General features: G+C 43.4%; 1 protein-coding gene across 1 annotated transcript in view; it reads right to left on the bottom strand.

Annotated features, from left to right (window-relative positions):
• LIX1 (limb and CNS expressed 1) overlaps positions 1 to 13,484 on the bottom strand; it is a 53,310-nt gene that overhangs the window by 34,190 nt on the left and 5,636 nt on the right. The window contains exon 2 of the mRNA XM_044445738.1: positions 1,205 to 1,368. Within this exon, the coding sequence (XP_044301673.1) occupies positions 1,205 to 1,368 (164 nt within the window). The remainder of the gene's footprint in view (positions 1 to 1,204; positions 1,369 to 13,484) is intronic.

Here is a 13,484-nt window from a genome sequence, read left to right on the forward strand (position 1 = left end):
GGGGACTGGGCGTTGTTCTCATATAACCCCAGTTCTCCGTCAGCAACCTGGCAGCTCTATTCTGCACCAATTGAAGTATCTGGACCATCTTCAAGGGTAGCCCCACATAGAGCACGTTACAGAAATCTAATTGGGAAGTTACCAGCACATGTGTCACTGTCACCAGGCAGTCGTTCTCCAGGAAGGGACACAGCTGATGTATCAGCCGAAGCTGAAGGAAGGCGCTCCTCGCCACCGCCGTCACCTGAGCTTCTAGAGACAGCTCAGGGTCGAGGAGCACTCCTAAGCTGCGAACCCTGCCTCTCAGAGGGAGTGCAACCCCATTTAGGACAAGGCCCAAGTTCCTCATTCCGAGGTCCGAGCCACCCACCAACAGGATCTCCATCTTGTCTGGATTGAGCTTCAGTTTATTGGCCCTCATCCAGCCCGTTACCTCGGCCAGGCACCGGTTCAGCACAGCCACTGCTTCACCTGGATTGGCTGAAAATGAGAGGTAGAGCTGGGTATCATCAGCGTACTGGTGATTCCGCAGCCCACACCTCCTGATGACCTCTCCCAGCAGTTTCATGTGGATGTTAAATAGCAAAGGGGACAAAATGGACCCCTGCGGAACTCCATGGCATGTTGACTTCAGGATAGAGAGCCATCTATGCAGGCAGTTTCTGACTGAGTGGGGGAAACGACCTGATGAAAAGAGCAGGGATTTTGGAGTCTCCTATGCACTCCAAAACTCTGGTCGGTTGGGGAGAGGAGCTTTCCAATACAGTGAGGAAGCTGGAGCTGGAGGCTACAGAAAGAGGAGGAATCAGCAAGGGTCATCTCCTCTCCTTTTACCTGTAAGCATTCTGGGTGGAATTCCAGAGCTGCTCCAGCTGGTAGAATAAAAGCTGGTGGGACCCATCCCGTTCTACATTTCAGCTTATTAAAATGTATTTTGATGCAAGTTGCAAGCTGCTTCAGACGGTTTCAGTTGTGGAAAAGGGAGATCTGAATAATTTTAGCAAGTCTATTTATATAAGCTGATGTCTGTGCTGAAGACAGACTTCCTTTTGTCTGTCAGAACCAGTTCCTGCCAAGTTCATTGGGTGACCCCAAGTTCTAGTTTGATGAAAGAGGAGAGGGACAGTCTTCATGAATAGTGTGGCAGGATGAATTTATGGTGACACACTTCCATTTCCTTAAAAGCTCCCACATACATTCTTACCTGAAAGTTACCAAAACAACTTCCTCCAGGCAGGGTGACATAACTCACAAACGGAGGCCCAGGGGAGTTGAGAGTCTCATATACCATGATGCCCTCACTTGAAAACACGCCTTTCTGTTTCTGTTTGCTCTCCCAGAATTCCTGAAGCATTGCCACCACATTCACTACCAAAAAATAAAATAAAAATGGCAATATATTAGTCACAGTTTGTGGTGCACAATATAATCTATTTGCTATACAGATAAAACCAAGCCAGAGAGATAAATATCTCTCTGAATGAATGAAATTGCACCTCTGCATTGAACAATGATTGCTTTGGGATTTAGATTAGACAATAGCGGATACAACCCACTGGAACTCTCTATGTTGCAACTTGATCCTGAACTCTAATACTCAGGGTCAGAGGCTTTTCAAGGAAACAGAGGTGAGGTTAATGTATAGAATTAATTCATTGTTTCTTGTACCTGAAATCTGAGGGCTTAATCCTCCAAATGACCAGGTTAGAATCTGAGGATTTAGCTGTGTGCACAGATGACTGATTTGTGTACACAGGCCTCTATTGCCCCCTTAATATCACCAAGCCTCCACATATTTATTTATTGATTGATCTTATAGACCTCTTCAATAGATCTATTAGAGTCTCTAAGAGGTTCACAATCAAAATAATCAAAACAGATAATAAAGTAATCAATATACATATTATAAATATAACAGATATAACAGTGTGAATATTAATCTAAGTGTGACGAGTTAAAATAATTTAAAAATTAACTCATAATAAAAAGCAGTTATTAAAATGTCTGGAAATTAAAATGGTTTTTGCTTGGTGTCAAAAAAATTTGTAGTGAAGGCACCAGGCGAACTAGGGAGGTTATTCCATAAATGGGGCTGATCACTGGGAAGGCACCTATTCCGATTGCCATCCTCCTCACCTCCTTAGAGGATGGTTCTTTTAGAAGGGCCTCTGAGCCTGATCTAAGGGGACAGGTAGGTGTATATGGGAGAAGGAGGTCCTTCAGGTGTCCTGGTCCCAAGCTGCTTAGGGCTTTATATGTCAAAACAACCACTTTAAATGGCCCTGCCCTATCTTTCCTAGCCAGAGGAAGTTCTGCTGCTGGTCTGTGTGTAGAGCTCAGGAATGATATTTAACCCTGTTAAATAATCCTATTAAAATCTCATGAGTCCAATTACATGAGGGAGACAGCAGGGCCATGTGCTTGCCCCGCACTGACATTGCTTCTCATGCTGGTCCTTCCTTCATGCTATTAATGTAGGAGGGGAAGATCTGGAATGGGGAAGACTGGTCCAGTATGCTTATGCTTATTATTAGTATTGTTACAGTGCTTTTATATGCCACCATTTTTCCTCTTTTGAGGAACCCAGGGCTGCTTACACAGCTGCATTTTATCCTCACAATAGCAATGTTGTGCAGTAAGTTGGGCTGAGAGTGAGTAACTGGCCCAAAGCCACCCAGTGAGCTTCTGAGTCCTCAGTCCAACACTCTGACCACCACACCACAAGTATGGCTCTAATATGGCTTCTCTGTGATCTAGAACCCTGCCTAGTCAGGATTTTAGATGGCAGGGTGGGTTTCATCACTGCAAAATTCCCCCCACCCCTCCACCACGCACACATCCTGCCAACTTCCTGGCAGGAAGACCTTAGAACTAGGAGTGATCTAGAATGAAGATCCTGTTGCTGGTTCTACTGGTTGTGAGGATCACCAGGAGTCAAAGGATGCTGATAACACTCTTAAGTCCACCACCAGAAGCAATGCCCAACATGTAGCCGCTTGGCACTTGTAGAAGTGATGACTCTGGACTGGTCCCATGCCCCTGCTCCAGGCCCACTAAGAGAATTACCTGGAACAAAGGCAGCAGCATGTCTAGATAAAAACCTAGAAGCAGAGGTGCAGACCTATTTATATGAAGGGAGCTTTAGACCCATTCCTATGAAGGAAACATCTCTGGATCAGGATCCTAATGACAAGAATGTGTGGCAATGGCAGGGTGCAGACAACACGAAAACCCACATTTAAAGGTTGAGTGTGACTTATCATTGACTCATAGATTTCTGTGTTGTCTGCACTCAGTTGTGCTAACAAGCCATGGTTTCTTAACCACAAACAGTACACAGTTCTGAACCCAGCAACAAACCATGGTTTTGGTTGAGGCCCCATCAGTGAGGGTGTTCAAGGATAGGCTAGACATGCACATGGTAGGCATGTTGTGAGTGGAGCCAGCTAGAGTCGGGCATCAGACTAGATGGCCCAGGAGGCCCCTTCTGACTCACTCTGTTTCTATGTTTTCTTCATGGTTTGTTAGTGCGGCTGGGTTCAGCATGATAACCAGTTTCAACCCCATGCTTCAACAAAAATTCCATCCTCAACCCATACATAACCATTGAGTCAGGGTTCTGGCATTTTTGTAAACCAGCCAATACCCTTTCCGATAAAGCTGCCCAGCTGGTGCCTACACATTGCTTGGTGCCTGCTCCCACGGGCCTCTGTATTGAATATGTCCTCTGATAACCTTCCTAATAACTGAACTTGAAGGCTGCTCCTGGTCAGGAAGGAACTGACCTACAGAAATGGGACAGGCTAGTAGAAGATGTGACAGGAGCCACACAAGTGCTCATGTATTTATTTAAATATGTCAGTTTTATGCTCAGTTCATGGTATAGCTAATTTATTTTGTTTAGAATTTGTAGTATTCTGTAAGCCGTCCAGAGACGACAGTGATGGACGGCCTATACATTTCCTAAATATATAAATAATCACACAAGGGGAGAAATAACAAAAACAGGACTTCAGTTATCAACACATGTGTGCATCCTGAATCCAGAAGTCAAGGTTCAGACAATGCTCATTTTCCGTACATGAGAAGACAGTGTGACACAATTCTACTGACTGTTGGAAGGTTGATGAAGCGTACTAAATAAGCTCAGGTTCAGAGAGTTTGCTGTACTGTAGTATTTTGGTTATTGCTATGGGCTGAACCTAGAAGACTCTTCAGTATAGCATGATGCTACTGGAACTTTACTGGTTTATATTTCATGTAATCTTTTTCACCAGTCACAACACTGACGTAGCTAGCTGAATTTCTATAGAAATGAGACAAACATTTATAAAAACATTCTGGCCCATAGTGAAGGAAAGCTAAATGTATTTAAGACCATGTAGATTTACATTAAGATAAAGATTTTAAAAATAATTCAAAATACATATTTATTTTATATCCCCTTCTATCTTGTGGGTCCAGTGAAGCTTATAGATTTTATTTTCTTAATGTATCTGTCCCCAGAAGGCTTGCACTCTAAGGAAATCATCTGGCATTGGATATTAAGGAGGCCTGAAGAAAAAGGAAGAATGACATATATATCTCCTATTTAAAAAAAAAATCTGTAACATTCACATCGTACCATAATCAGTCAGTCCAAAAAGACATCCAACAAACAGTGGGCAAGTTTGTATAACACAACAAGCTACACGGTGGGGCAAACCACGCAAGGAGAGGCTGTCAAAGTGCTCAGCAAATCAGGAACGCTGGCTGTGGAGTCCCCCCACTGCTTCCCCTGTTCTCTCATAGGTCACCCAGGGCGTACCATGAGAGCAACAAGGTTCCCCCACGGTTCCCTCCAGTGCTTGACAGAAGTTCTGGAGAGGGGTGGGATGGAGGGTCCTCTTCCCCCAGGCACACTCAGCCTGAGGTGGCAGGTGGGTACAGGGGAGAATTGGCTGGCCGCTGCCAATCCTGCCAGACAGCAGCAGCTACGGATTGGCCACACAATTCTACAGCGCTTAGACAGCCTCTGAGGCTGCGCAGGACAGCTTCACTTCTCAGATCTGAGGTCAGAGGCAACTCTCTGACTGCAGAGCTGGGAAACTGAGCTCCCCCCACCCTCCTTTTCCCGGCAGCCAGTACAGATGGCTCTGCACCAGCTGTTCCCCATGGTCAGGAGAGACTGAGATGGGGGCATTTCAGGGTTGGGGTAGGAAAGATACTGCAGAGGGATGATAAAATCTATTCTCAGCTTCTTCCAGCCTGCCTTCTGGCAAAAAATGCACAGTAGGAGGACAGGGGGTCAAGATCACCCACAGCTGCTCCTTCTGCTCTGATTTAGATGATAGGGAGCGCCCAAGTTTGGCGGCTTCCAGCCATCATCGCAGGAATGTGCTCAAACATGTTTTTTTAGACTAAAAAACTAAAAAGCCTGGGGACATGAAGAGGACTGCATCTGGTGCAGAAAATACTACGTCATGGGTGCCAGGCGAGTGTCCCTGGTCCTTTAGTAGGTAGCCACTTGTGAAATGCCTATTTGTTCAAGAAGGGCTAAAGATTAGGCTAGTCTGGCTAGGAAGCAGAGCTTTATTATGGTGCAGTGGCAGGTGGACTGATTGATCGACTGATCGTATTTCTTGCATTATGTACTGCCTTTCCGGGACTAGGCAGAGTAGTTTACTGAAAGTTCAGAACATAAAATCCACAATCAGATAGGAGCATAATGCAGTCCATCCCAACCCAGCAGCCTCCAGATGTTGTAGATTTCAATTCCCATGATCCCTGAGCACTGTTTAGGTTAGATGAGACTGATGGGATTTGTTCTGCAAAACAGATGGAGGCCATCTAGCTGGAGAAGGTTGACTTAGTAAGGGAGTCAGTGTGGTGTAGTGGTTGTAGTGACAGACTGGGACTCAGAAGATCCAGGCTGTAGTCCCTACTTGGTGAAGTTCACCTGGCGACTTTGGGCCAGTCACTGGTTCTCAGCCTAATCCATCTCAGAGGTTCTTGTAAAGATTAAAAAGGAAGAGAAGGACCATGTAACTTGCCTTGGATTCCCTTTTTACGAATTATGAAAAAAACATTAAATTCCATAATGCCAATTTTAAAAGATGGAATCAGATGCATTTTTTTGTGCAGAAGAAATAGATGGATCTTCACTCTCTAAAGCGTTTCTCCTCCTTATGAGCATCACCAGCTGCAATTGGGGCACCAGCTCCAATGGTGACCTTTGGCAAAGATGCTGAGATTGGAATGGACTGTGCAGGGAGCAGTCCTCAGTTGCAGGATGATGTTTTGGAGACCCATTCTGGAGCTCTAAAATGCACTGTGGTTCTTCTTTTAGCTTATCAATCCTCCTTTTTCAGCAAAGCCTTATGCCATCAGTTTGGATTTTCCAGTGATCCTTTGGAATACGTTGTTCTAATTTGTTTAAGATCCATTCAAAATAGCAGCAAATATGTTAGCTTGCCTGGTAAATGGCCAGTGTGATACAAGAAAGCAATCCATGATAAGGAGAATGTACTGTGTAAAACCGCTGTTGGAGAAGTAGCTTCCCTACTGTTGTCAAAGGCAATAAATCTAACGTTCTCATTCTCTTTCTCAGAAGGGGCACAATGAGTTACTTATTTCATGTGTTCCATCCAAAGCAGTGTTTGGCACTCTAGAAATTCAAGTTTTATAGCCCAGATATACTGAAATGCTGCTTTATATGGGAATCACAGAATGTTAATGCTGGGCTATTCTCTCATTCAATGACTTCTAGAGATGATCTAAGTGGAAAACATACTGACTCTGTAAAATAATATGAATAATAAAACCTGTATTGAACTACTTTTCAGAAGGGCACGAAGTCCCTTTTCCCCAATTAAACCACAACTAAAATAGAAAACAGATGGCTATCTCAATCTGTGATGGTAGAATTAAGCTTTGACACAGACTGAACAAAGGTGAAAACCCAAGCCACAAAAAATGAATGTTTTTCTAAATTAAAGTTGAATTCCTCTCTGGAGACCAGCAGAATTTATTAACTGCTTATTAATGTGCTCTGCTACTTGCTGTCAGTCTTTGAAAGTTATCAGAACAATCTAGTTGATGGGGGTATGATTGGTGACCTGTTGCTCTTATTTTCACCAAAGGCATCTGTCCCTTTTCTCTCTGTGCCTATTTCAGCTTCAACTTAGTATAACTCCAAAACTTTAAGTCATGGTTAACCAGGCCTGTGCTGCCTACCTGGAAGCAGGTACCTTTGACATCAGCTGGAGTTATTCCTGAGTAGACTGTCGTACTGTTAAAGATTTGCACATGAACCATAACTCCAAACCAGGAGATTTTGGTCTCTTAAAACAGCACTGTAGTGATTGTTTACATCCATCACACACAGAGATCTCGTAACAATTCCATTTAAAAGCCATTAAGGGAAATCTGATATTTAGAGGGGGTTTTATTATTATTTTTAAAAACATATTTAAATGTCAAGAGTCTAAGCTTTCCACTTGACAGGAATTGTGACTATCTATCAAATTATTTTGAAAAGGCTGTGTTCAAGTTATCCAGGTTAACCCAAAGTCAAAAATGGGGGAAGGAATAGGATCCATGAATAAAAAACCTGAGGGCCAGCCTTGTCATTAGGCTGAATGAGATGGTAACCTCAGACAGCAGATGCTGCAGTTGGGGAGCAGCAGCAAAGATGGGGGTCATGGTTCATTTGGCTTGTCTGCAATCATCCCATGCACTGGAGCTTGTTGTCCTGTTGCCAGTGGTGAAGCCTAACTGTCCCCTGTGCCTGGGAGGTGAGCACCATCTTCTTCTTCAGCTCCAGCAGCAAAATGCCTTGGACCAGCCCTGGAAGGCATGCCTAGTGCATCTGCTTTTAGACCGTGGAGCACTAGAAGCAGTCTCATCTTAAGCAAAACACACGGTGGCAAAGAAAAGTAGCTGAGGAGTCATCACACTGTATTTCACACAGCCAAGAATTAGGGCAAGTCAAGATCCATATCACAAAGGATCACGGATGGCAATAAGTCAGATGCATAATAGATGGTGTTGTCTGAGTTAGCAGCAATCACAGAAGTTTCCTACTCTGGGCCAGTTAGCTAAGGGTGCAATCCTATATGTGTTTAAACAGAAAAACAATTCCTGTAGCTTCCAGCAAGCCCCAAAGTTTTTTTCCTGTGTAAATATACATAGGATTGCACCTTAAAAACAACCAGTTCTATCCTTCACATCAAGCCCTGTATCGTGTGCTCTAAGTGGCAACAACTCTCCAAGTTCTTAAGCAGCAGTCTTTCACATCATGCACCACATGAGAAGAAAGGGATTTAAGGTGAGATGTGCCTGCATGCAAACAATGTGCTTAATGCTGAGTTATTGTCCTTCGCAGAACTTGGGCCTGATTCCTACATCAGCGAGGGCAGTTGTGCTTAAACTCCGGTGCACAAGCATGGCTGCTCTTTGAGCTTTAGTCCAGGAAAGGTGGCAGGATGACGGCTGCAGAACAGTTGGGGCCATCTGTGGTAAGCCCTGCGCTCAGTTGATTCATTGTTCTCGGATGACAGATATTGAAATGATGTTGACCAGGACTAGATTATCCAGCAGGCTAAATAAAGCCCTGGCTAATTGCCTCCTGTTGAAACACAGAAGCACTCAAGGGCTGAGCCTGGCCTGAGGGTAAAAGTGTCATTGTGTAACCAGAACAAGCACAGCCATCCAATGAGAAAGGCAAGGCTGTGGTTATTAAACTAGTAGGGTGATTTGAGACTCCGAACCCTGGACCTGATGGATTTATTCTCCTTGCCCCTTTAAGACGGCCATATTGTACTCTTCAGTAGGGAAGCACAGGACTAAAATTTTGCTTTCCCACCCCACTCGAATGTCCATGCCATGCTATAAAAGTGCTTCTATACCTCTGATTCCTTAGAATACCAACCCAGTGTGCCAACCCTGATTTTTTCTGAAATGCTTCTTCAGTTTTATATCTTGAGTGCACTTGAGTTATAGCACTGCCAGGACTTGCCGACTAAAATGGAGTTTGCTTCTGCCGCCCTCATTACTTGCCTCTCCTTGGGTGGCCACTTGTGGGGCAGAGCCAGGCCTGGATTTTGGCCCCAGGGCCCAGCCCTAACGGCAGCTCTGATTAAACCATGAGTTATGTGTGTGCTTTTAAATGTAGAACAAAACATTTATTAAGTGGACTGTCAAGACTCCCAGCAATTTTCAGGTGAGCCACAAAATAAAGTAAATGAAAATGTGGGATGTGATAGCTGTCAAAAAATGTTCAAAGCATGTTGGAGCAGAAGAAACCACATGATCCAAGCACCCGATGTGACTGACCTGTGTGTATATTACTGCTATAGAGTGGAGCCCACAACCACTTAGCTAGCAGTGTTTTGGCATTTACCTGTCCTCTGGTGTTCTTCCTAAGCCAAGCTGTCATAGCTCAGCCACAAATCATTTTGCTAGCACACATCTTACTGCAATAAATGGGTCTCGCTATTGTCATCTTATGAAGATACACAGACTAGGAAAATTAATCATCAGATTATAGACACCATATTATTGCTGTCCAAAGGATTTGGAAAGTGAGTTTTCCAAGCTGATTTTTCTCTGCTCTCTTTTTGTCCATTATTCAAGTGTTTTGTTGGTGTGTCTGCAAGACTTTGAACAGTTTGAAGTATAATCGTTTTTATTCTTGACCATTTTCACAAATCATTTCAAAGCTATGTCTGCACTTTGGCAGGTTAACCATTGCCCCCTTCGGTTAAAGTCCCATCCACCTCCCCATTTTGAAAAACAGACTCTTTAAAAAAATCACACCACTGATTATGGACTATTATCTTGGCTAGGCAAAAGGCCACAAAAATTTAAGGGGAAATCTATTATTTCCCTACAATCTTCTTTTCAATTATTTTATGCATAAAATACCTGTTTCATGATACAAAAAATTAAGACACAAGCAATTTTATTTGCAGGACTGGAGTTTAAGTCTTCTTTTAAAGATTCTTTTCAGGACTATCTATGCACCATTGTTTCAGCACTAGGCCCAATTGTTATCAATGAGGCTTATTTCCAGGTCAATGCATATATGACTGAGGCCTCAGGGAAGAATTCTATTCCCACTGACCTGGAAGTAAGTCCCATGGAAATCAATGGGACTTACTTTTGAGTAAATATGGATAAGATTGTTTTGTCAGTCTCACAGACTCTAAGAACTGATTAAATCTGAACTGACTTGGTGAAACCTGCAATCAAAATGAAAGACTAACGCATTTGAATAGTCCAGCTTAACTGACTTGTAAAAAGAATTCCAATAATTCCAGAAGCAGTGTTAGGAACCAGGTTGCTAGGGATGGAACCCCAAATCTTTCATTTGGAGCCACAAATCTTTGGAAGACCATCTGTTCCACCATTCTCATCTGCCTTGTCACAAAGGGCAGTCTTAAACTGGCACCAAACACATATTCGAGTTGGCACCAGGCAGGCCTCAGTGACTATCTTATTCCATTGAGGATTACATGGGTGTAGCTAGCTGGAGCCAGAGGTCAGACTAGATGGCCTGGGAGATCCCTTCTGACTCATTTTTTTCTTTGTTTCTATAACATATGTTCCCTCTCCTTGTTGACCCCAACCAAGCCTCCCTCAGAGGTCCCAGATCTTGATCATAGTGTAAGGGTAGTTTGGAGCAGGAAGAGGAACTGTCAGGTCCCAAGACATGTATGGCTTTATAGGTTAAAAACAGCAGCTATAATTGGACTCTGAAGCATACAGGCAGTCGATGCATGGAGGTCAGAATTGATGTTATGGGTTCAGACCATCTGATTCCAGTTTCTAATCTGGCTGCTGCATTTTGCAGAAGTTGCAGTTTATGAACAGTCTTCAAGGGCAGTCCCATATAAAGTACATTGCAGTAATCTCATTTAGAGATTACTGGAATGTGGACTATCAAAATCAAGCTATCCTTGTTCAGATGGGGACATAGCTGGGCTGCCAGCTGAAGCTGGTAGAAGGCACTCCGTGCCACGGAGGCCACCTTGTTACTCCTACAAGTAACAAGGTAGGAGTCTGTTCCTTCATGGGGAGGGTAACCCCATCCGGAATTGGCTGAATTCCCTTGAAGTGTCAGAAGAACCATCCACTAGCAACATCTCAGTCCCATCTGGACTGAGTTTCAGCTTGTTAGCCCACATCCAGTCACAGCCATGCACCAGTTTAGAATAGTTCAGCCTCACCTGCTGAAGATGAAAAGGACAGACAGAGCTGTGCATTGAACTTAGATAAGAAGGGATTCTAGGGCAAGTGGAGCTACTTAGGCTCAAGTCCTGTCACTTTCTTCTTGCTTTTTTCTATACAACACTGACATTGCTTATAAAAATGAAGCCTGTATTTAGTTTTTATCTATGCTAAGTTTATATGTTTAATTTAATTTTGACTCTAGTTCTATATACACAGAGGGTTTGGGAATTCTTTATACAAATCTTCATTTTTTCAGTGGGGTTTGCTTTTGTGCAGGCATGTATTGGATTGTTTCGCCCATCCATGTCATATTTGCATTTCCAGATTTCTTTAAAAGATTGGCTGTGTGGTCCTGGTTACAGTTACTTTTCTCAAGGAAAGCAGAAAAAATAAGGTAGACTCAAGTATTGACGGGAATGAACAGGTCACAGAGCATCCGAAGAACTTGAGAGAGCTGTTTTCAGAGTAGGGAACTGCTTGGACTGACAGAAGCATGTTGGAGCAGATTTGCAGCCTTTGTGGCAGTATGGAATGGAGCCATAACCCTGAGAATTTTTCATTGTCACAAACAAGCCATTTATAAAAGAACACACGCAGTAAGTATTTCCTGCTTAGTTCACTTTAAATTTTAAAAGGGTTTTCAGAAGAAGGACTGTTTTAACTAAGTTGTCAGACAATTATTAAAGAATCATTTGACTGCAGAGAAAAAATATAGCTCTTTCGAGTTTAATATATTTTATTCTTGATTTTTTTCCTACAAAGAAGAAAAGAAGAAGGAAGATCCTTTTGTAGAAGGCTACTAAAATTGTCTTCCATTTCCTCAATCAATCTGTGGCACATAATCAGTAAAACCATATCATTTAAACAAATACCATTACTTATAAGTGCACCTTCTCGCAGTTGCCTTCCATTAAGAGCTATAATTTAACACACACCTCATGCTGAAGCTATAAAAGTTGGGCTCAGTTCGAAACAGCCCAAGAGCTTAAATGTGAAGGAAGAGAAAACAATTCCAATAGTTACATTATAGAAGAAATGATCTTCCTTGCCATGTTGCAGTGAAGAAGTCTTCATTTTGTGAGGTGTACTCTCAACAGGGGGCTAACCCTGGATATGACCCATGAGCTTCCCTACATGAGGCTGTTAATCCACTGCATTTACTTTCAGTTTTGCCACTAGATAAGGTGCATTTCTATTCCTGCTGTTTCACAACATAAACTCTAGGTGGAACAGTGGTACAGTTTAAAAGCAAAAATACACAAGAAGAAATACATTATTTTGCTTTCAAAATTAAACGTTGCATTTTCCCTGCTCTAAAAAACACTACTAGTAGTACTACTAGCAATGAGGCCGATGATAAGCACAGGATGAAAATCTCATGTAGAAAAGCCCTAGATCTCTAAGTTGAGCTATTCATATTTATATTCCACCGTTTTTCCTTCAAGGAACTCAAGATGGCTTACATAATTCTCCTCCTCCTCTCAATCTTATTCTCACAAGAGGTCTGTGAGCTACAGAGAGTCAAAGTCACCTAGTGAGCACTGAGGCCAAGTGGTGCCTAGATTCCCTGGATCCCATTCCAGTGCTCTGACCACCACACTGCACTGGTTCTCATGCAAGGTCAGCTCCTGATCTGAAGAAGCCCTGGGCAAAGTGCCCTCTGGTAGCCCTCCTCCTTCACGGGTGGCCTTGGGTGGTTGTTGTGGACAACAGGAAGCCCACCCTGTAGGCTGGGAACTGCAGTGGCCTACCCTGTAAATTCCCCATATGCCCCCAGGAGTCTTCCCTCATGTGGTTGTGAATACATGAGGGAGCAATGCTTGAGGGGTATTTAGTTTTCCTCCCTTACTGACTCTGGAAACAACACTCTGGCTCCCCAAACACCCTCCTAGCTGAATGAATCCACATCACTGCAAAAAACAGAGGAAGAGCATCCCTCACGTGGGACCCTCCTGATGCTTTGAATACAGCCCCCCACATTCCTGGCTGGACCTGAGCGGAGTGGAAGTCCCACACATCTGGAGGGCTCCAGACTGGGACAGGCTGATGTCTGTTTGGCCTTGATGGGCCATCTTCTACATGCCAGTGCTGGACCCATGCACAGGCATTTGGTATGCTGCTGAACATCTATTCCATGGTGACAGGAACATTTTGAAGTGCATTAGGGATCAACCTCTTCCTCTAGTCTTCCATCCTGAAGTGTTTCTTTCATAGCAGTTTTCCTCTTAAGAGGAGTAACTTCCATCTTGGAACATCACCATCAAAAAAGA

Source organism: Varanus komodoensis, unplaced genomic scaffold, assembly GCF_004798865.1.
Source record: "Varanus komodoensis strain SLA01 unplaced genomic scaffold, ASM479886v1 scaffold5, whole genome shotgun sequence".
Lineage (NCBI taxonomy): Eukaryota > Metazoa > Chordata > Lepidosauria > Squamata > Varanidae > Varanus > Varanus komodoensis.